This window comes from Pan troglodytes, chromosome 10 (assembly GCF_028858775.2).
Source record: "Pan troglodytes isolate AG18354 chromosome 10, NHGRI_mPanTro3-v2.0_pri, whole genome shotgun sequence".
In the NCBI taxonomy this organism is placed as follows: Eukaryota; Metazoa; Chordata; class Mammalia; order Primates; family Hominidae; genus Pan; species Pan troglodytes.
Genome location: NC_072408.2, coordinates 10,191,255 through 10,215,296, shown reverse-complemented (window position 1 = coordinate 10,215,296; position 24,042 = coordinate 10,191,255). Strand labels below are relative to the sequence as shown.

General features: G+C 52.5%; 1 protein-coding gene across 4 annotated transcripts in view; it reads right to left on the bottom strand.

The window, feature by feature from the left end:
- TEAD4 (TEA domain transcription factor 4) overlaps positions 1-24,042 on the bottom strand; it is an 86,237-nt gene that overhangs the window by 4,857 nt on the left and 57,338 nt on the right. For 3 of the 4 annotated variants that reach the window (XM_508934.8, XM_063785400.1, XM_054663010.2), the window contains 6 exons: positions 22,439-22,567; positions 21,377-21,420; positions 20,793-20,848; positions 19,191-19,330; positions 17,940-18,113; positions 1,832-1,972 (listed from right to left, as the gene is read on the bottom strand). In XM_508934.8, coding sequence (XP_508934.4) covers positions 1,832-1,972; positions 17,940-18,113; positions 19,191-19,330; positions 20,793-20,848; positions 21,377-21,420; positions 22,439-22,567 — 684 coding nt within the window. The remainder of the gene's footprint in view (positions 1-1,831; positions 1,973-17,939; positions 18,114-19,190; positions 19,331-20,792; positions 20,849-21,376; positions 21,421-22,438; positions 22,568-24,042) is intronic. The other variant, XM_054663013.2, reaches the window with a different exon arrangement.

Sequence of the window (24,042 nt, the reverse complement as noted above, 5' to 3'; positions counted from 1 at the left end):
CAAGACAGGCGGATCACCTGAGGTCAGGAGTTCAAGACCAGCCTGGCCAACATGGTGAAACCTTGTTACTATTAAAATACAAAAATTAGCCAGGCACGGTGGCGCGTGCCTGTACTCCCAGCTACTCTGGAGGCTGAGGCAGGAGAATCGCTTGAACCCGGGAGGCGGAGGTTGCAGTGAGCTGAGATCGTACCACTGCATTCCAGCCTGGGCAACAGAGTGAGACTGTCTCACAAAAAGAAAAAAAGAAAGTCACCCTCTTAGGTTGGTGGACATTAAACAAGACCTCCTTTCTCCATGGGTGACCAGCAGGAACCGGGGATGGCAGGAGGGGAGCTTAAGGAGACACAGGAGCAGTGGTAGGAGCCTCTCAATCCTGGCTGTACATGAGGACACCATGAGGGGCACACAGGGACCCCTGGGAGTCTGGTGGTGATCATGCAAATTTCCCTGTCTACACACACGCATGCAAGCGCACATAGGAGTGCCTATAAAACTGGTGAAATCTGAACCAGCTTGGTGGACTGCATCAACGTCAATTTCCTGGTTGTCCACTTTACACTCTAGTTATGCAAGATATGGCCAGGGCAAGAGCTGGGTAAAGCGCACATGGGATTATGAGCCCAAGTGGATCCATCATTATCTCAAAAGTTTTACAAGTTTAATTAGAAATAAGTAATTTGAGGAACTCTTCAAAAACCACTAATGCCTGGACTCTACCCTAGAGACTGAGGGGTGATGAATGGGTTTCAGGCACTGGTGTGTTTCCAAAGCTCCCAGGAGACTGTAAGGTGCAGCCAGGCGGAGAAGCACTGTGTGGGGGAATGTCTCCTCCCTGGTGCTGGCCGGGCATCTGGCTGCATTTGGCATGAGGAAGGCTATCAATAACTGACAGACTGTGAGAGTAGGACTTCATTAATTCAGACCAATCTGGGGACGGGGTGAGGAGAGGGACGAAGACTGGCCTGCATGGTGAGGAGGTTTAACAAGCGTGTGGGCGGCACAGGGCCGCGGACTCTCAGAGTCCACAGGTGCTTTGGGTTGGAGGCCTTCAGTCCCAGCTCCTTGTCACTGCCACTATGCAGCGGGCCCAGAACACAGGGTGCTGCAGGAGACCGTGTCCCGGACAGTGAAGATAACTTGGCCCTTGTTTAGGGCCAAAATACAGAGGATTTTATCACAACCCCCCAGACACGCACCGGAAAGCAGGGTGGCTGGGTGGGGATTCACCTGAGCTTATGCTCCTCACCACTGCCCTGCACTGCCCTTGGCCGGGGGTTTAGCAGAGTGGGAGAAACTGTAAAAGGCAGGCCTGAATTTTCTGTAACTTCCATTACAGCAGGGTCTCCAGGGTACCCATAAGTAGAAAATCAGGGAAGGAAAAGTTTTAGGCATTCATGGAGTTCAAATTGAGCAGGGGACAGAGATCTTAGCCCTGCTTCTGCACTAGTGAGCTGTGTGACCACGTGCAGGCGATTGGTGGGAGGCCTCCGCTCTCTCGGGGCCTCCGCTGTGAAGCCAGAGGGCTGGACTAGGTAGATGCCCAGGGCCCTGCCTGTGCTGCGGCTCTGCCCTTGGAGAGGACCGGGGGTGCCTGCAAGGACGTGCTTGGAAGATCCTGAAAGGGCAGCAATGGCTCTGGTGAGTTGGGCAGGACACTCGTGCCAAGGGGAGTGTGGGAGGCACACAGCACTGACAGCAGACAGGGAAGGCAACAAGGGATTGTCCTGGCTCCCTAACGGAGGGCTTTCCTCCTGAAAGCAAATGGAAGCCACGCCCAGCAAACACAGACCACTGCCACCGGCCCTCACCCGCCAGGGTGGCCTCCTACCTCAACTTTCTCCACCACCTGCTTGCCGAAAGAACAGACCTTCGTGGAGCAGGTGATGATCATGTTCTCGGGGCTCTCGTACTGGCTGGAGACCCCATAGAAGGAGCTGCCTTCATCCTCGATGTTGGTGTTGAGGTCTGCCTGGAGGGAGACAGGGGGAAGGCGAGGGAGTGTCAGCAGGTGCCATGTCAGACGGGAGCATCAAGGAGACCTCAGGGTCCCGGTCCCGGCTCTAGGGCTGGGAAGAAATCAGACTGAGGGTAGACAGTAGGACGCCAGAAAGCTTCCACATTCCTCTACATCTCTGCCTGGTACAAAATCAGGTCGTGTTGCCTAAATCATGGGAAAAGAGGACACTGGGACCCACACAGTTTCAGGCCACTGCTGCCTGCCCCGATATTAACACACCCAGCAGGTGGGAGCCCCAGATTCCATCTTTAAGACTTCAAGTTTCATAGTCTAAGACTTTGTTCTTGTTAAACTGCAAAGGTTTGAATCTCTACCAGTCAGCTCTATTTTAGTTTGAATGCGTCTATCAGAATTATTCCAGAGTCAATTTTGATAGTGCAGGAAGCATGAGAACAGAAAACCAGGGCAAGAGACCGGCAGTGGGGAGGGTGGAAGGGGTGAAGGCTGCTCCTGTCTCATCCTCTTGTCTCGCCAGAGACCTGATCGATGCTCCCTCAGAAACGGCTCTGGGGCTGGCCTCTTCCCTCTCTAGGCACTGCTGGGTCCCGTCATCTTGGATCTTTTGACATCTCTGCTTCAGCCTCCAGAGCAATCTCCCCAGCACCAGCTGTCCCTCCCTTTGGTTCATTCTCTTAACTGCCCTGGGAGTCTCTTCAGAAGACAAGTCACTGCACCGTCTCACTGAGCCATTTAGCCACAAGGGACAGGAGTCTTGGTCCCCGGCCTGGCTCACAAGGCCCTTCACAGGCCCAGCCACTGGTGCTCTAGGTCAGCTTCTCACCTTGCCTCAGACAGGCTGCTCTTCCTTCCCCTGATGAAAACAGAGCCCAGGGAGCCTCCTGCTGGATGTGGGGCTGATCTGAAACTTCCCTTCTAGAAAAGGCGGAGTAAGACTCTGTGCCGATCTCACACCCAAAACCACGGCCTCGGCTTTATCCATGAGGGGTCCTGACTGTTAGCCTTGCCCAACACCATCCAGCTGGTAAGTGAAAGACCCCGGGTCTTCAGCCTCCAACCCCAATACTTGTCCCAAACCAGCAGAGCGCCACAGCGAAGAAAGGAAGGCACCAGATGAGACAATTTGGTGCTTCGGGGACTCTGAGGCAGGAATTGTATTCCTGAAGCCCTACGCCTTAGGGGTCCCCATGCCCAGAACTCCAGCCCCACATCAAATCACCCCATCTGAGCCAGGGGTGCTAAGAGAACAAGTCAAGACTCAGAAACAACGCACAGGCACATTACAAAGGCTTATTCTCAGGGGAGGCCGCTCCTCCCACCCACACCCCGGTCTGAAATCACTGCAAGCTGTGCCCAGAGCGCAGCCCTACGAATGCAGTAAAGCGTCAGGCCTTGGTCAAGGTTCTGACACCAAGGACTCTTCCGTGCAAAGATAAGGGGATCCCTAGAACCCCAGAAGGTTTTGGCCAGATTCAGAGCCAGGCACCAAGCAATTCTACTACTGGCCATGAGGGGACACTCAATCGTTATTTTTCTCTCCTTTGGAGAAGTTTTCCCAGAGCACGACCTTTCTCTAGACTGGCGGGGGGTGTTGATTGTCTATAGCACAATAGAAACATTATGTAGCCACAAAAAACGCTGAGAAGGACCTGCATTTATTATCATGGATGACTACAAACACACTGAGTGGGAAAGCAGGCTACGGAGCAGAATGAGGGTGGATTACGTTTATGATGAGGAAAAAAAGGCTGTTTTCATGCTGAAACAGAATGGCATATGGTTCAGTGCACCTGCCTCGGCTTTGATGAGGCCATTAGGGGAAAAAAGCATTCGTGTCAATGCTCAGCCTCTGAAACAGACAGCAGCATTTATCCTAAGCACCCTCCACTACCACCCCTGAGCTGGCCTCAGTCTCCCCACTCTGTCTCCATCTGTGATGCCGGGGGGGAGGGGATGACACATTGTAGGCAGGGTGCCCAGGGGGGCATGGCAGAGGTGGCTGAGGCCTCTGCCGGACTAGATTTAACTGTGGCTGTGACTGGCCGAAGGTCTTACAGGCAAATATAAGGTGAATGGGACCAGAACCCAGGCTTTCGGGTTCCTGTTTTCTTCTTCTTCTTTTTTTTTTTTTGTTAAAGACAGAATCTTGCTCTGTCACTCAGGCTGGAGTACAGTGGTATGATCACGGCTCACTGCAGCCTCGAACTCCTGGATTCAAGCAGTCTTCCCCCCTCAGCCTCCTGAGTAGCTAGGATTATAGGCATGTGCCACCACACCTGGCTAATCTTAAAATTTTTTGTAGAGGCAGGGTCTCGCTGTTGCCTAGGCTGGTCTCAAACTCTTGACCTCAAGTGATCCTCTCACCTTGGCCTCCCAAAGTGTTGGGATTGCAGGTGTGAACCACTGCACCTGGCCTGTCTCCTATTTTCTCGAAGTCACCTGCTCCTCCTAGGAGACTGACTTTGTCAGACTGTTCCTAAAAAGGGGCTGGGGGACAGTTTGTGTGCTCAGGACTTATGCTGTAGCTGGAAGCACAGGGCAGAAATGTGAACAATGCCTGAAATGCCGCTGGCAGGAAGCCCAGCTGCCTGGGAAGGATGCACTGGACATGGTGGGGAACACCAAGAGATGAGGCCAGGCATCAATGGTGGTGACCCTCAGACTTTAACCGTGCATGGCCCCTCTGATCAATGCCACATTCATGTGCCATCTACGACACATCCTGATTCTTTTAAATCAACTCACTTTTATTCCTTAATTCCGTTCTAAGCAATAAATCCATGAAATCAAGGATTCTATTCTTTCTAATATATATGAAAATAACTATATAACTATTTTTTTAATTTTATTTTTTGAGACGGAATCTCGCTCTGTCGCCTGGGCTGGAGTGTGGTGGTGCAATCTCAGCTCACTGCAACCTTCGCCTCCCAGGTTCAAGTGATTCTTCTGCCTCAGCCTCCTGAGTAGCTGAGATTACAGGTGCCCACCACCACGCTCGGCTAGTTTTTGTATTTTTTTTTTTAGTAGAGATGGGGTTTCACCATGTCGGCCAGGCTGGTCACGAACTCCTGGCCTCAAGTGATCCACCTGCCTCGGCCTCCCAAAGTGTTGGGATTATAGGCGTGAGCCACCGCGTCTGGCCTATAACTATTTTTCATATTTTCAAATAAAGTTATTTTAAAACACAGGGATAGGGCTTCGCCATGCTGCCCAGGCTGGTCTCGAACTCCTGGGCTCAAGTGATCCTCCTGCCTCAGCTTCCCAAAGTGGAGGGATTACAAGAATGAGCCATTGAGCCTGGGCAACTACTTAACTATTAAAAAAAATGCATATCCATGTGCCACCTTACAAGTATCCTATGTGCCAAGCTGGGAAGGACTGGCATCCACACCTCCAAGCTCTTCCAGACACACAGAGGCAGCAGCTGCCCCCAGCCCCCAGGAGCAATTGGCAGATCCCCCTCTGTTACCCTGCTTGTTATAATCTGTCCAGATGTCCTTGCCCCCTTCCAGATACGATGCTCCCTGGAGGCAAGAACTAAGCTCTCCCAGGGCCTTAGTAGGGTGGGCCTTCAATCAAGGTTGCAGGCGGCTGTTCACCCTCTCACCTCCGGGTGGCACCAGTGAGAAGAGCAAGGTCCCTCAGTCGCAAGCAGGAACCTACCCTGTCCTGCTCACCCTGAGAGTTTTGCGCCCCAGCTCCACCCCCATCTCAAATACACTCTTCTGTCATCAGCTCCCACTCCCTGGCTCTTCCCATCGCTCAGGTGCCCATTTATCCAGCCCAGGCCAGCAGTGCTAGAGGCAGGGGGGCCCAGAGAGGTTGAGACATTGTTTCTGCTCTCAGGGAATTTATAATCGGGAGAACAAATAGAATACAAGTGCTAGGGTTGAGCAATGGGTCAGGGGGAGAAAGAGAGATCCCACAATCAGCCCCAGAACTCATGTTCACACTGCATAAACCCGGAACACACCAGCCGGCGACGCGGACGACCCGCCCCAGAGCACCTCGACTGGTCCTCAGTGCCTGGATCCTTCTAATTACAGCCTCACCCCTTCTCCTGCAGCTATACTCCTGACATTTCCTGTCCACCCTCATATCCCCCCACACTGAGCACCCACCCCAAACAAGCTACGCTTCTTGGCCTAAGAAAAAATGAGAGCTGCCCCGGTCCCCTGGCCTGTGAGTGCCCCCTTGCAACCCTCCCTCCGCCCTATTCATAGCTGTGCGTGCGGGTGGGCAGCTGTGCCTGGAACAGGTGTGGGGGATCGGGTGACTGACAGATGAGCAGAGACAGCCGCAGCCCGGGTGTGGGGGCCTGGAGGGGCTCAGATTCATTGTCATGTGCTGGTATGTGCCTGGGAGAAATGTCAGGGCCTGAAAGGGAACAGCAGGCTGAGATGGGAGGAAGGCCTGGGGTACTCTGCTGCCTCCACGGTGCAGCCCGGCTCTGCCTGGCATTTCCAATGTGCAGAGCGGCGTTAATGGCCACCAGTGACCAAAGGCCCCCTCTCACCGGCCCCAGAGACAGGTGGCCTCTGCTGGACTTGCGGGGCTCTGGGGGAGGAAGGGGGCTTAATCACATCAGTCCCTTGCTCCAGGCCCCGTGGCGCTCATCAGATAGGGCTGAGGCTGTGCACAGCCCTAGCAGCCTCAGCCCTTCAGGCTGGCAGATGCTACTTCTAGCTGGAAATGTGTCCCAGCAGTCCGAGAGTCTATGAATGACCACCACAGCGCCCTCAGTAAGAGCAGTAACTCAGGGGGCAGGCAGGGAGGCTGGACTGGGGACGGACAAGTCCTCCTCCCACTCCAAGGGGGTTCTGATTGCCTCTCCAGCACGCACATTCAGGGCCTGGGAGCCAGGACTGAGAAAACAGCCAGGCAGGAAAAGAAAGGCTCCGGGAGAGGCGACACCGTTTCCTTGCCTGAGCAGTTTTCCTTCCTAATTGTGTGTGGCCAAGTTCACACCAGCTGATGGAGGGGGAAGGCGGGACCAGGCCAGGGAGCAGAAGACAGGAGCTTCCCGATGCAGGGGGAGCCGGGGCAGCCTGTGAGGACCCACGATTGACGCAAAGTCTCGTTGTCAGCAAACACGAATATGTACCTTTCCCCGTCACATATGTGTCTTCCTCTGGTGCCTCTGCCCGCCCCACACATACGGAGGAGGGAGCAGATGACCGCCAAGGTGCCCTGGCCTCCGGCGCTCCCTCATCTCTGATTTCACCCGTCCTCATCCTGCCCAGGCCGCTGGCACTCAGAGGGCTCAGGCAAGGGGTGGGGCAAGGGCAGGCCACAGCCCCCCACTCAGTACCAGCCGGCCACACACACGGGGTCTTCAGCGACACAGCCCCTGGCAGGTCCCCAAGATCAAACTGCTGACTATTCACACAAAGAAGCAGAGGCACAGAGAAGCCAATATTTGCCCAAGACACAGTTCTCAAGTGGTAGAACTGAGACTCTGCCCCAGCTGGGGCCAACTGCTGCCCACCGTGCCCTGCCATGACACATTCAGAAGGGCCTTGCTGGTGGGCACACCACAGCCCCCTGTCCAGCGGCTCCTGTCCCAGGACCCTGAGACTCGTGCTGGATCCTCCTATCCAGAGTGCGGGCTCCTGGAAGCCGAGGGCCGCGCTGGGTCCGTACAGCACACGGCCGGAGCACACGGTCCACAAGGGAACCTGCCGGATCCCATGTCCTTGGCACCAGCTGTCCCAACCCTCTCTTCTCCCATCAACCCCCACCTCCAAACTCCCCTAAGAGTCAGAAAGAAAGAGAGGACACAGGCCACTACCAAGTTTGGAAAAGTACCTTCTAGGTCCTCCTTCCTCCCTGGCAACCTTAGTCTCCATGCAGGGCCACTGCCCTATTTTCTGGAAGGGATATCTGAGGTCGAGAACGCACAAGAAGCCTAAGGGGCTGGCTCTACACTGACTGCACAGAGCTAAGTCTGCTCTCCCCACGCTACCACTGCCTGCTGTTCCTCAGGGGGCTGGGGATCTGTTTTAGACAATTCAGAGCCTTCTCCAGTGGGAGCAGGAGAAGCTCCAGGACGCTGCATGGAGGGCAGCCAGCGACTTCGCAAGGAGGACTGTTTAGTATGGTGGCTCCAAGCACACACCCTGGGGTCAGGCTGCTCAGGTATGGATCCGTGGTCTGGTATGGGTCTGGTACTATGAACTGGGCAACCTTTGGCAGGTGATTTTACCTGTCTGTACCTCAGTTTCCCCTCTGCAGATGAGGTTATCCACAGTCTTGGCTGTGGTGAGGACGAGACGTGTGACTGTATGTAACGTGGTGAGAAGAGTGCAGCTGTCATCTCTCTCAGTCTATCTGGGCCCATCTATCTCACAGCAAGTATCCAACAGGAGTGCCCACAGGACAGAGGTCACCCCGGCTGGGGGACTCAGGGCCAGGCCCTGCTTACTCCATGCCTCAGTTTCCCCTACTTGTGAAACAAGAGACCTAGGATGGTCCTCATCTGGAGGGTGGCTAGAAGAACACAGAATATCACCAATAGCTAAAGGCAGGAGCTAGTGCAAGAGGGTCCCGGACATGCCACCTCCCGCTCCAAGGCAGTGTTCCCATGATTGCTTCCTGCCACTGCCAACTGGGTCTCCCCTCTGACCCCAACTGTATCCCCAGGGTCCTGAGCCATGCCGGGAAAGAGCCACAGATCAGCTCGCCTAAGCTCCTTCCGCTGAGTCAGGGCTGAGCCTGGACAGGCCGGGGGCGGTGAGTGCTCAAGCAAGGGTGAAGGCTTCTCCAGGGGGCTGGGGGCCCCCTCAGACTCACAGCAGGGTTGGGAAGCGCCACTGCCAGCTGTACAGGTTCCAATTCCCACAACCGGGGCTGGAAGGGAGACTGGGAGATGATTTAAGCCCCTCCTGAGAAAAAGTGGACAGCATCCTGCCTCCCACGCCACACCCTGAGGCCAGCCTCTCGGCCGAGGTCCTCAGGAGGCGCATGCGTCTTGCCTGGTCTTCACTGCAGGAGTCTCACACCTGCTTCCAGTCTGGGTGCCGGAGTTAACCAACTAAGCACAACCCTGGCCACGTCCTGCCCTGTTCGAAAACCTTAAGTGACTCCTCATCGCTTAAGGAGAAGGGCTGACAAATATTTCCCTGGCTACACACGTGGCCGTGACCGTCCACCCAGCACTCCTCCCTGCTAGAGCCTTCTCAGCCCAGCACTCCAAACAGCGACTGCCGACCCCTTCAAAGTGGCACACAGGTCACCCCATCATCCTGGACACCTGGCTAAAGGTGGGAGACTGACTACCCAAGTTTATTTTTTCCCCTTCCAGAGACCCAGCTAGAAGGACAACAGCAAGTAACTTTAAACAATATGCAGCACCACAAAGATAAAGAAAACAAAGAGACCAGCTGACAAGAGAGCTGGGCAAGCTTTGGAGACTCAAAGCTGATTAGGACCAGACTGGATTCCACGAGGTAGAGAAAGCAAAAAGAGTCACAACCTACCAATATCTTCAGGGGTGACAGATAAGAAGCTGAGCTGCGTGGCTCGGAGCTGGAGGGAACAGGATTTGTCCCCAGGAACTGACAAAAAGTCTGTACACTGGACAGTCCAGCCCCCAGGCCCACCCCTCCCATGCATCGGTAGAAGATCAAAGGGTCAGCCGGGTGTGGTGGCTCCCGCCCATAATCCCATTACTTTGGGAGGCTGAGGCAGGAGGATGGCTTAAGCCCAGGAGTTTAACACCAGTCTGGGCAACATAGCAAGACCCTGTCTCTATGAAATTAAAAATTAAAAAACACACACACAAACAAAAAAACTTTTTAAAGAAGACCAAAGGGTGACCATCTTCAGAAATTAAACAGGAGGGCATCGGGTCTCAGGGACACGGGGCTTATTCAAAAGAGAGGGAAGAGGGGGAGTAAGAACAGGAGAGTTAAGTGAAAGCCAGCATCAGAAATGGTCAGGGCCCCTACCCCCGACCCTTTATCCCACTACCAGAACACTTGTGACCAAGTATGTCCCTTCCAGGGAAATTAGATGAATCGTCTCTGGAGAAACTAAATCACCTCAGGGGGAAAAAAAAGTCCAGTAAACACATATATTTATTGATTTCCCCAATCAAACAGCTAGCTCCCCAAGCCCAATCACCCTAAAGCGAAACCCACCAGGTGACAAGTTCTACCTTGCACGAAGAGCTCCCAGTCACTACTAAATATAACCAGAACAAATAACAAAAGGAAAACTTGATAAACTGGACATCATCAACACTAGAAACATTTGTGCATCAAAGGACACTACTAGGAATGTGAAAAGGAGCCAGGCACAGTGGCTCACACCTGTAATCCCAGCACTTTGGAAGGCTGAGGCAGGAGGATCACTTGAGGCCAGGAGTTCAAGACCAGCCTGGGCAACATAGTGACACCCTCTATAAAAATTTTAAATAAAAATATAAACTTGGGCCAGGCGCGGTGGCTCACGCCTGTAATCCCAGCACTTTGGGAGGCCGAGGCGGGTGGATCACGAGGTCAGGAGATCGAGACCATCCTGGCTAACACGGTGAAACCCCATCTCTACTAAAAATACAAAAAAATTAGCTGGGCGTGGTGGCGGGCGCCTGAAGTCCCAGCTACTTGGGAGGCTGAGGCAGAAGAATGGCGTGAACCCAGGAGATGGAGCTTGCAGTGAGCCGAGATCGCGCCACTGCACTCTAGCCTGGGTGACAGAGCGAGACTCCGTCTCAAAAAAAAAAAAAAAAAAAAAAATTGGCCAGGTGTAGTAGTGCATGCCTCTAGTCCCAGCTACTCAAGAAGTTGAGGCGGGAGGACCACTTGAGCCCAAGTTCAAGGTTGCAGTGAGCAATAATCATGCCAGTGCACTCCAGCCTGGAAAACACAGCAAGACCCTGTCTCTGAAGAAAAAAAGAAAAAAGAATGTGAAAAGACATTCAACAGAATGGGAAATAATAATTACAAATCATGTAACTGATAAGGAACTTTCATCCAGAACTAAGAACTCATAATTCAATAATAAAAAATAACCCTATTTATTATAAAAATGGGCAATGGGGTTGGGGACAGCAGCTCAAACGTGTAATCCCAGCACTTTGGGAGGTTGAGGCAGGCGAATCGCTTGAGCTCAGGAGTTCAAGACCAGCCTGGACAACATGGTAAAACCCCGCCTCTACCAAAAATACAAAAATGAGCTGGGCATGGTGGTGCGTGCCTGTAATTCCAGCTACTCAGAAGGCTGAGGTACGAGAATCAGTTGAACCTGGGAGGCAGAGGTTGCAGTGAGCCAAAATTACGCCACTGTACTCCAGCCTAGGTGACAGAGAAACTCTGTCTCAAAAAAAAAAAAGGGCAATGGACCTAAATTTCTGAATTGGCATTTCTACAAAGAAGATATACGAATGGCCAGTAAGCACATGAAAAGATGCTTACCATCATCAGTCATCAGGGAAATGCAGATAAAAACCACAATGAGATACCACTTCACATTTGCTAGGATGGCTACAATCAGAGAATATCAAGTGTTGGTGAGGATGTGGAGAAAATAGGATCCTCATACCCTCATACCCTGGAGGTAGGAACAGAAAACGGTGCAGCCACTTCGGAAGACTCTTGGGAGTGCCTCAGAAAGTGAAAGAGAGTTGCCATATGACCCAGTAATTCCAGACGTAAGCATATGGAAATGAAAATGAATGTCCACACAAACACTGGTACGTAATGTTCACAGTAGCACTACTCCTAACAGCCAAGAGGAGGAGACAACCCAAATGCCCATGAACTGATGAATGGATAAACAATGTGGACTCTCCGTACAAGGAAGCATTTGGCCATAAAAAGGAACGTGCGTGCTACAACATGGCTGAACCTTGAAAACACTATGCCAAGTTCAAGAAGCCAGTCACAAAAGACCACATCCTCCACAAACCCTTTTATACAAAGTGTCCAGAATAGGCAAAGCTTCAAAGACAGAAGGTAGATTATTGCACAGGGCTGGGGGGTGGGAGTGGGGAGTGACAGCTAAAGGGAACAGGGCTTATTTTCGGGATGATGAAAATGTTCTAAAATTGATTGTGGTGATGGTTGCATAACTTTGTGAATATACTTAAAAACTCGGAATTGTATACTTTATTTTTTGAGATGGGATCTTGCTCTGTCACCCAGGCTGCAGTGCAGTGGTGTGATCTCAGCTTACTACAACCTCTGCCTCCCAGGCTCAAGCGATCTTCCCATCTCAGCCACCTGAGTAGCTTGGATTACAGGCACGCACCACCATGCCCGGCTAATTTTGGTATTTTTAGGAGAGATGGGGTTTTGCCGTGTTGGCCAAGCTGGTCCCCAACTCATGGACTCAGGCAATCCACCTGCCTCGTCCTCCCAAAGTGTAGGGGTTACTGGCACATGCCATCACGCCTGACTAATTTTTGTATTATTTTTGTGGAGACAGGTTTTTGTCATGTGCCCAGGCTGGTCTCAAACTCCTGAGCTCAAGCAATCTGTCTGCTTCGGCCTCCCAAACTGCTGGGATTAAGATGTGAGCCACTGTGCGTGGCCTGTATGTTTTAAGTAGGTGAACTGTAAGGTAAGTTAATTACACTGCAAGAAAGCTGTTAAAAAAATACAGACAGGCAGCTAAGAACTAAAGACACCAAAGAAAACCCTCCAGCTGGAAAGACAAGGACCAAAACAAACAGAAAAACGGAATTAAAAAGAAACAAAGACAAAGAAAGGAGCAGGAAGCTGGGTGTGGTGGCTCACGCCTGTAAATCGATCACTTGAGGTCAGGAGTTCGAGACCAGCCTGGCCAACATAGCGAAACCCCTCTCTCTACTAAAAATACAAAAATTAGCCAAGCGTGGTGGCGGGCACCTGTAATCCCAGCTACTTGGGAGGCTGAGGCAGGAGAATTGCTTGAACAGGGAGGCGGAGGTTGCAGTGAGCCGAGATCACACCACTGCACTCCAACCTGGGCAACACAGCAAGACTTAGTCTCGGTGTGGGTGGGGGGAGGGTTAGGAGCAGGAGAAAACTTAAGAAATAACGCTTACTTCATACCTTTAAGAAAAAGAGGAGAAAAACTACATCCATCAAACATCTTGATGCAATCACAGAACAAGAAGGAGCTCTGGAAAATTAAAATGTCAGAGCCGAAATTAAATATTCAACAGAAGGTGTGGCAGAGATGCTGCTGTATTCCACTCATCTAATTCACCCGTAACTGTAGGATGCACACTTTATAAACTACCCAGAAAAAACAAAATGTCATCAACTGAACTAAGATACATCCATAAAAGGATGTATGCAGCTTCTTCTACAGTATTACAGCTCTGATTTTATTCAGAACAGCAACTTACCCAACTAAAAAAGTACCTTTCCCTGGTTCCTTACGGCAAGATGCAGCCACACAACTAATTATGGGGCTTCCCAGCAGGCCCCTTACAGGGAGCTAAACTGGCTTCTTTTGATGGTTGGAAGATGGCTACAGTGGCTGGAACTCCAGCAGTCATGACCCTGAGTACAGAAGTCATACACTGAGGACAGCAGATAGAGAGAAGCCAGGTCCCTCATGATGTCAGGAGCACTGGGCCAGCGCTGGACAGTCTTTACCTCCAGACTTCCTTGATGTGAAAGAAAAACTATTTATGCCACTGTTTCTTTGGGGTTTGTGTGATATGCACTTGGACACAACCTTAACTAATTCAGAAAAGAGTTAGAATACAAAATTAAGGAAATCGCTAAGAAAACAGACCAAGATTGAAAATAAATGGTAAAAATCGTAGAGGATAAGTCCAAGAAAATAAAGAAATGGTAAACATCATAGAGGGTTCCAACATCATAACAGAGATTCCTGGAAAAGAAAACAGAAGAGGGAAATAAATTATCAAAGAAATAATACGAGTAAATTTCCTAAAACTGAAAGACTCATCTCACAGTTAAAAGTGCCTACCAAGTACCTGGCTCAAGACGGGGAAGTAAAACAACACATATCCCAAAGCTCACCAATGTGAAACTGGCCATTAGGGAGAAAGAATAAATATTACAACTTCCAGAGGAAAAAAAAAAGTTACATAATAAAGGATAGGGAATTAGAATGCTATCAGACTATTTATGTCAGAAGATAATGACAAATGCACTAAAGAATGATCCTCGAAAATCATTTCTAGGCCAGGCACGATAGCTCATACCTGTAATCCCAGCACTTTGGAAGGCCGAGGCGGGAGGATCACTTGAGACCAGGAGTTCAAGACCAGCCTGGCCAACACTGAAAAATCCCATCTCTCTTAAAAATACAAAAATTATCCAGGCCTGGTGGCACACGCCTGTAATCCCAGCTACTTGCAAGGGTGAGGCATGAGAATTGCTTGAACCTGGGAGGTGGAGGTTGCAATAAGCCAAGATTGCGCCACTGCACTCCAGACTAGGCAACAGAGCGAAACTCCATCTCGAAACAAGACCCTGTCTCAGAAAAAAAAAAGTCATCATTTTCTAGGGAAAATGATGTATGATCTAGATTCTTTACCCAGACTACCAATACCAATCAGTCAAGTATAAGGATATAATAAAAATAATGACATTTCAAAGAAGCAAGGTCATTTATGTACCACGCATCTTTTCTTAGAAGGTACTAGAGGATGTGTTCCCACAAAATGAAGGGGTTATACCAATAAAGAGAGAAATGCAAGAGCTAGGAAATTGTATCAATATAGGGGAGGCTCAGGATGACAACTGTAGGGCAAGCCTAGAGAATAACATCCTCAGGCCGGGCGCAGTGGCTCACACCTGTAATCCCAGCACTGGGAGGCTGAGGTGGGCAGATCGCCTGAGGTCAGGAGTTCAAGACCAGGCTGGCCAACACGGTGAAACCTTGTCTCTACAAAAAGACAAAAATTAGCCAGGCATGATGGCGGGTGCCTGTAATCCCAGCTACTCGGGAGGCTGAGGCAGGGGAATTGCTTGAACCGGGGAGGTACAGGTTGTAGTGAGCCGAGATCGCGCCACTACACTCTAGCCTGGGCGACAGAGTAAGACTCTGTCTCAAAAAAAAAAAAAAAGAATAACACGTTCAAACTGGAGCAGAACAGAGGCAGCCAGGAGAAAGATCTCCAGAAGAAAGGAGAAACTGATAAATTATCTAATAGTTTTGAATATTTGGGGAAAAAAATTTTTAATTTTATATGGTGGTTCTGATGGAGCAATTTGTAAAATTTTAAGAATAGGCTTATTAAAAAATATGCAAGAGCCATTTATTTGCAGGAAAAAAAATTGTACAAGAGGTAAAAATGTAATCATAATACCCTTCTTGACTCTTTGTACTTTTGTTTTGTTTTTTGTTTTTTTGTTTTGAGGCAGGGTCTTGCTCTGTCACCCGGCTGGAATGCAATGGTGCGATTTTGGCTCACTGCAACCTCTGTCTCCCAGGCTCAAGCAATCCTCCTACTTCAGCCTCCTGAGTAGCTGAGACCACAGGCCCACGCCACCACACCCAGCTACTTTTTGTATAGATGGGGTTTCATCATGTTGCCCAGGCTGGTCTTGAACTCAAGTAATCTGCCCACGTTGGGCTCCCAAAGTGCTGGGATCACAGGGATGAACCACCACACCCAGCCCGTTCTTGGCTCTTTGGTGTTCAATCTACATTGTCAAAAAATGTGAACATTACTTTGGGAGGCTGAGGCGGGCAGATCACGAGGTCAGGAGATTGAGACCATTCTGGCTAACATGGTGAAACCCGTCTCTACTAAAAAAATACAAAAAATTAGCCAGGTGTGGTGGCGGGCGCCTGTAGTCCCAGCTACTCGGGAGACTGAGGCAGGAGAATGGCGTGAACCCGGGAGGTGGAGCTTGCAGTGAGCCGAGATCATGCCACTGCACCTCTAGCCTGGGTGGCAGAGCAAGACTCAAAAAAAAAAAAAGTGAACATTTTATGACTTTTACTAAATTAAATAACTTATTGGATATTATTACATTGGGATGATGAGGGGGAAAAGTGATGTAACACAGCTAATTTTTTCTACCATAATGAAATGAAAATATAATGTCTTAATCCTGACATCGAGATACAGCAATATAAGCATATTACTTAGAACTAAAGAGATAAAGCCCAAAATAAACAGCTGAAATTTGCAGTGACTACCTTTGGGGATTGGGATTTGGGTGTGGGGAGGAGTAGGACAAGAATATGATGCTTTTCACTTTTTTTTTTTTTTTGAGACAGTCTTGCTCTGTTGCCCAGGCTGGAGTGCAGTGGCCGCCATCTCTGCTCACTGCAACCTCCGCCTCCCATGTTCAAGCGATTACTCCTGCCTCAGCCTCTTGAGTAGCTGGGATTACAGGCGTGTGCCACCACGCCTGTCTAATTTTTTTTTTTTTTTTTAAGTAGAGATAGGGTTTCACCATGTTGGTCAAGCTGTTCTTGAACTCCTGGCCTCGTGATCTGCCCGCCTCAGCCTCCCAAAGTGCTGGGATTACAGGCATGAGCCACCGCAACTGGCCCTTCATTCTCTTTCGTTAAATAAGCCTCCTGGTATTAATTAACATTTTAACCATGAACATGCATTGATTTAAAAAGAAGACCAAGTAAAATAAAATACTACTTATTTTTCATTCCAGAACAGGTTAAAACTCAAACTTTAGTATGATCAAGACCTTCCAGAATCTAACTCACTTTCCCAGTTGTCTCCTCTTATTCCCTCTTTACCCACGGCTTCAACTTCACTCCAGAGCCCACCTCCTTCTGCCTTTACTACTCATGCACTCCCAGGCCGCAACAGCCTTTCCCATCTCTGCCAATAGATGTGCCCATCCCTCAGGCCAGGGTCCAACTTCCATTCCGCTGGCAGAGCGCAAATGCTAAGTGTCTTAAAGGTCAGGGGCCCTAGGTCTCAGTTCCAACACTTGCCCCTTCTGGAGACAGCCTGCCCCCAAGTTCAGCTGTGGATGAGAGCCAGGCTGGGAGCTGCTCACTGGGAGCCGGCAAGCCATCTGAACATCTATATAAACTTTGGTGTGAATATGCCTCTTTCTAGGAAAAGTAAAGCTTTCAGATTATGAAAGTGGTCTGGGAGTAAATAAAGGGTAAGAATCTCCGCACAAGAGGCATTGAAAAGAGCGTGAGGAGAGCTGAAGGGGAGTGGGGAAGAGGAATGCGGGCAGAGCCGCCCAAGCCTCAGTCCGTGTCCTGAGAATATTCGAGGCCTCAGTCACAGAGCCTGATTTCCTGCCCTTCCTCACCGCTGGCTTCATTAGCACTTACCTGTCTGACTCTCTCCTCGCACCCCTTTTCTGCACACACTGGGCCCCCAGGAAGCTAAGCTCCCAGAGCAGCTACTGTACCTCCCGGCCTCAGACAAGACGTTTCAATGGAGGAGGTTCCACCCACAAAATACCTGCCCGGGGTGAGGTGGGAGGGCAGCAGAGGCCAAGTCTACAGGCTGAGCTATCTGAGAAGCTGGGTGGGTGTTTCTTGTGGGGTGGCCTCGCCCTGGAGCAGAGTCAGCTGGGTGACCCATCCAACACTTCCCTCCCCTTCTCCAAGCTCTGTTCAGCCCAACATGCCTTGGACACGAGCACCGAAGGACCAGCTCCAGGCCCGGAAACCCATGCAGGACTTGTCATTCAAAGACCTGGGTGACAAGGGCGCTCCTAGTCATGTCTTCACTTATCCCCGCAGGGTCCCGTTTGTCTTTTTCTGGAACTACACCTCCTCACCTCCTGAGGGCTCCACTGCTAGCCGGGCTTAGCTGCATCCCCACCCGTGAGACAAGGCCTCGTTCGACTAGGCCAGCTCTCTGGGATCACCGCCCCGCTCCTCGGCTCAGCTCCGACCATCCCACAGCCATGCTGGGCTTACTCTCCCCTTCTCACTGGTGCCACCTCCCCAAGTTTCTACCGTGGCAAGGGCACACTCTGGGCACTCTCGCCCCGTTCTCACTACCACGGACACGCTGGTGGCAGGAAGGAAGGGTTTATCCCAGGCTTACCCAGAACTTCACAAGAAAAAAGGCATTGGAGGGTCCCCGTTCGAAGAGATCCTTGAGTCCACCCTTTTTCTCCGGGAATTTGTCATAGATTTGGCGGATGTCCACGGCTTCGAGGTAGGGGTCGCTGTAGCTTGGGCTGGACTGGCCAATGTGCACGAACAGGTGCTTGTTGTACTGTGGAGAGAGTGGGTCTGAGGGAGACGGAGCACAGGCCAGACGGTCAGACAGACAACCCCGGCTCTGCGCGCCCACCACGTGACCTGGTGCAAGCCGCTTGGCCTTTCTGGGCCACAGTTTCCCCATGAGTAAAATGGAGATGGTAAAAGTCTACTCCTTTTGTTTTACATCCTGGACTTCTAAGTAAAGGTCTATTTGGTTCATGGGTTCCTCAGCTAAAAAGAAGTCTGAGCCGGGCGCGGCGGCTCACACCTGTGATCCCAGCACTTTGGGAGGCCGAAGTGGGTGGATCACTGGAGGTCAGGAGTTCAAGACCAGCCTGGACAACATGGTGAAACCCAGTCTCTACTAAAAATACAAAAATTAGCCAGGTGTGGTGGCAGGCACGTGTAATCCCAGCTACTCCAGAGGCTAAGGCGGGAGAGTTGCTTGAACTCAGGAAGTGGAGGTTGCAGTAAGCTGAGATCATGCCACTGCACTCCCAGCCTGGGTGACAGAGTGAGGCTCTGTCTCAAGGAAAAAAAAAAAAAAAAAGAAGAAGAAGTTTGAAGATGTCAGAGTGAGAAGGGCCCTGGCATCCTGTCACCTTGGCCTCCTCCAGGTCCCCCTCTGACCTCTGCAGGTGACGCTGGTCACCCAGGACACTGGACACCGAAGGGGACAGGCTGGTATCCCATAGGATATGGAGCAGACACAGGAGACTCCTCAGCTTCCTGCCCGCTTCTCAGAGCCAGAGAGAGGCTGGGACAGTGTAGGGGTGGGGCTGGGACCAGAGCAACCTTGGACTAAGCGTCGGTTGGGTTAGGAGGGGAGGAGGAACACAGGACAGGGAGGGAGAAGCGTGACGCTGACTGGGCGCTGGGACACGGAAAGGAAGCCAGGGAGGAGGGAAAGAGGGAAGAGGGGTGACGTGAAGGAGGAAAGGAGGAGTGGGGGGAAGGGCAGAAGGGAAGATCGGAAAGGAACAGGGAACTTGAATTAAGCCCCAGCATGGAGTGGGGCAAGACTGCCGGAAGCAGAAACAGAGGGAGAGGGGGTGACCAGGGAGCTGGACAGGCAGAGGCCAGGACCTACCGTGTCCGGGTCCTGCTGCTGCTCCAGGAAGGCAGAGAACTCCAACATCCAGAGCTTGGAGCTGGCCACGCTGCGGCCCTGCCATGGGGGTGCCGGGGGCGCAGAGGGCGATGGGGCAGGCCCTGCAGGAGACTCAAACCCTGCAGAAAGTGAGAAAGGCACATGGAACCTGGTCACGGACACCCGCCCTGCCCGCACCCTCTGCAAGGACCCCAGGCCTCCTCGGACAGACACGTGCTGCCTGGGGGACCACCTGTCTCCCTAAATGGACCTCCTATCAGAGGTGGTGGAGGGAGTGCCAGGCTTGGGCCAGGGCATCCTGGAGCTGCCCTGGTGGGGAGGGGCTCGCCTGGTACAACTCGGGCCACTCAGCACTCTGCATGGAACCGCCGAGCAAGACTGGATTCTGGAGGGCAGCTGGGGCCCTGCGGGACCGAGAGGCTTCCAGAACAGGCACTGTTAAGTTCCTGCCCTCAAGCAACTTCTGTTCCAGTCGGGGAAATAACCAGATGAATCCGCTATTACAATATGGCATCATCCCGGAGAGACAGGGACGTTTCCTGTTTGCATCACATGTGTCTCCCCCGCTCCCAGAACAGGGCCTGGCCCAGAAGAGCCTCTCAATCCAGCGTTGCTAACAGATGAACCTACTCCAGTCCTACTGTAGTTTAGATCGTGTCCTGAAGGCACCAGGGGGCCAGGAAGGCACCATAAACCTGGAAGCAACACCGTGAGACTGAAGCTCTGGTGAGTGACAGGGTGACGAGAGGAGGTGAGACGAGACAGCGAGCCGGTGAAGAGGCCGCTGCAGGAACGCAGGCAAAAGCCAGCAGGCCTGGAGTGAAGACACGGTCAGTGTGGACAGAAGACTGGCATGAGACAGAGGGTGGACGGGACCTGACACTGTGACTTTGTTTTGATGTGTGAACGAGAGAAAGCAGCCTTCAGGACCTGGGGGGCAGAAGGCAGCAGGGCTGCTCTTGGTGGCAGGGAAAGCCAAGGGGCCGGGCAGGCAGACTCCACACCAGAAAGGGCAGTTTAAGAGTGAGGAGCTGGTCTTGTCCTACAGAGTGGGAGGTGGTGAGGGCCCCTCCTGAGAAAGAGGCGAGGACAGAGCAGAGCCTGTCAGTGAGAGGGCGGGGTGGGGGCTCCTGTCAGCACCGCTGGCTGCCTCCACCAGGTCTTCTCCCACAAGGGTCCCTCTTCTTGGGAGGGGCCCCAGGCTGGTGAGCTAGACACCCCTTGGCCCTCCCAGGACCAGGTGTGTGAGGCACACTGCAGTAACAAGGCCGGCCAAGTGGGGCAGCCGCCAGGGCACAGGCACTGCCCTTGGAACTGCACGTGCCCCACAAGCCCTGAGCACAGCTTCGAGGAGACAGGAGCAAGGCAACCCGAGGGGCATGAAGGGGCTTGGCACACGGCTGAGGTGTGCATGCTGGGGGCAAGGAATGGGGTGTGGCCAGGGACTAGGACGTGTGGTCAGAGTGCATGACGGGGCAGCATCGAAGAGGGACACGCAGGCGTTTGGCTGCTGGGGGCCTGGGCCCAGAGGCAGGAGCCACATGGCTGCGATAGAAAGGGGGCCACGCAGCGCCCACCCACCTGGCAGAGGCAGCGGAGGCTGGACAGCATAGGTTTGCTGAGAGAAAGGCTTCACACTGCGGGAGAGACAGGAGGGGAGGTGTCAGCCTCGGGCAGGCCGCCGCCCCGGATCCCTGCACTGGGTCCAGTGGTCTCTGTGTGGTAGGTCCTGGTGGTCTGGATTTCAGTGGTCCTGATGGGCCTTGGCCTCCTACTCCCGCCCCTGCCGACTCCCCTGGGTTTCGTGGCGGGTCCACAGACACAGCGTGTCTGATGAAGAAATCCACCCCTCCCTCTCCTCCTCCCAGGCCAGCCAGAGGTCTGCTTCCCAGCCTCCTCCCCTGGGGGACCCCAACTCTGGCCCTGCCTATACCCTGGACAGACTGGAGTTTTGGCAAATACCACCCTAGGGTGTGGACATCACAGATGAGCCCAGTGATGGCTGACAGTAGGAGAGCCCAATCCCTGAGCTCAGAGCCATCCTGAAAGGCCGACCCCAGCAGCGGCCCCAGCACACCCTGGGGCCCAGGCTTAATGTCATGAGTTTATGGGTTCAAGTTCAGTTCAGGGAGCAACTGGCAAGAGAAACCAGAGGCCATACTCACTCATGGGACGTTCCGGCTTGGCCTGGCAAAGCTCCTTGCCAAAACTGAGGAGGCAAAAGGCATGGAATCAGCACAGCCCCAGGTGCACCCGGGGCCCTGTGGCGTGGGGGTGGGGGTGGGACCGGGCAGGGCCTCCACTGGGAGGAGAGGCTGGAGCCCGAGGCCTCGCCTAGCTAGTGAATGCTAACAGGCCACAGCAGCACCCCCAGAGTGAGTTTCAGGGGACTCTCAGGCCCTGTGGATGAGGGGCTCCATGGGAAAAGCACCCAGGTGTGGTCCACACGGCACAGGGCAACCCCCGCAGAGTCACAGTGCAGACCTAAGGCTCAGAAAAGTCCCAGTGCCAAGAACCCACTTAATGCCAAGGGTCCCAAACTTACTCACAGAACCACTGTGTCCTATCTGTTTAACATGCAGATGGACTAGTGCTCTCTGGGACGCACTTTGAAAAATGCTGTGGCCTGGCACTGCCCCTTCCCCACGTGCCTAGGGCGGTGCTGCAGGTGCCTTGAAGACTCATTTAGTCCCTGGAGCCAAGAAAGCCCCTGTGAGGAGACAGCTCTGAAAAGGGGCCTTTCTGGATCATTCTGAGAGTGTGGCCAACATGGTCATGGCTGGGAAAGTTAAAATCTGACCAGGGGTTTGTTTTTGGGGCACCAGCTCTCCACCTGGCAGGAGGGCAGAAATGAGGCTGCGTGGCACGAGCTGCCCAGGTACATGCTGGTCTCAGGCTTCAGTTCAGCCCCCTTGGCTTCAGCTTCCTCATCTGTAAATTAGGCCAACTTGGCAGAGCTACCAGGTGGTCAGCTCCTGGAAGCTCCCCCTTCCCCCTTGTGAAGTCTGTGGAGTCATTGCCGAGGACCCCAAGAAAGCCGTCCCAATACCAGCCAAGCCGGGACGTGTGTGGCCCTTGGGTCCTTGTTCCCTCCTTCCCTGACTGCCCTGGCCAAGAGGACTCAGGTGAGAGAAATCTGGGCTGGCCAATGCTTCTGGCTCTTCTGAACAGGGAGGAGGGAGGAGGAGAGGGCTGGCCTGGCCTCCAGCTCTCGGCAGCCCACTTACCCCTGAGACTGCTGGGCGGCCGGGGCCCCGGGCGAGGGCCATGCTACTGTGGAAGGCCGTGGCGGAGATGATCTGTGCAGACGACATGGCAGCCATGCTCTGCAGGGCCTTGTCCTTAGCTGCCTGGTCCTGGGGGAGACATTGCAAGGGAGGACCTCAGCAGGGTCACTAGTCAGGCTGAGGCCAGGCAGGTCTGGCCCTCGGGTCAGGGAAGCTGTCTCGCTGCCAGTGGCCAGAGCTGGGGGACCAGGCGTTAAGTCTGTGCCGTGCTATTAACTTGTTTTGCAACTGAGAAAGTCAGCTGGTTTCTCTGGTCAGTTTTCTCATCTGTCAAAGGGGCATGATACTTGCCCTGCTTCTTTCATCAGAGCTTACAGAGACATTATCTGTCATTTTATTAATTATGGGGCCACCTTCTATGCCTTGCTCACCTCTCTACCACAGGTGCCTAGCTCAGCACCTGTCTTGTGAAAACGATGCATGAATATCTGCTGGATCCCTCCTCGAGTGCACAGGAACATCATCCCTGGCCACACGGGCTGTCTGGAGGCAAGAGACCATCTCCTGTGGCCCCTCCTGCCTCAGTCCTGCCCTAAGGATCTCCCTGGGCACTGCAGGCACCTGGGACTCACCCATCTTTCACGTGTCAGAATGTAAATACCCACTGTCTGCCCTCCAAAGGTTCCAAGACCTCAGAGGATGGGTTCACCCTGAATAGGCCCGGAACAAATAAGCACACAGGGAAAGCCACTTGGATGGCACGGGTAACAATAGTAATCGTTTGTTATATTCATGTAAGCCAGTGGTTTCCATCCTGAGTGCCCGAATTCCAAAGGTCTTCAAAACCAATGACACAACATTCCCTATTTCAAGAAGCCTAATGGAAATTGTATCTTTTTCTTCTTCTTCTTTTTTTTTTTTTTTCCAGAGACAGGGTCTCACTCTGTCGCACAGGCTAGAGTACTGCACAATCATGGCTCACTACAGCCTCAAACTCCTGGGCTCAAATGATCCGCCCATCTCAGCCTCCTGAGTAGCTGGGACCACGGGCATGCGTTACTGTACCCAGCAGGGATTATCCAAAATAAGACCACACACACACGGGCTGGAACAGCAAGTATTATTCACTGTCTGCAGCTTTATCGGGGCTAAATGGCTCGACTGAGTCAACTCAGGGGCTCTGATTAGAAATTTGATATCTGGCCAGAAGCGGTGGTTCATGCCTGTAATCCCAGCTCCTGGAGAGGCTGAGGTTGGTAGATCGCTTGAGCCCAGGAGTTCTAGGCCAGCCTGGGCAACTTGGCGAAACCCTGGCTCTACAAAAAATACAAAAATTAGCCAGGTGTGGTGGTGTGTGCCTGCAGGCCAAGCTACTCAAGGAGCTGAGGTGGGAGGATTGCTTAAACCTGGGAAGCAGGGGCTGCAGTGAGCTGAGATTGTACCACTACACTCCAGCCTGGGCAACGGAGCAAGAATCTGTCTAAATAAATAAATAAATATCTTTATGATTATTATTATTTTTTCAGACAGCATCTCATTAGCCCAGGCTGGCCTCAAACGCCTGGCTTCATGTGATCCTCCTGCCTCGACCTCCCAGTGCTGGG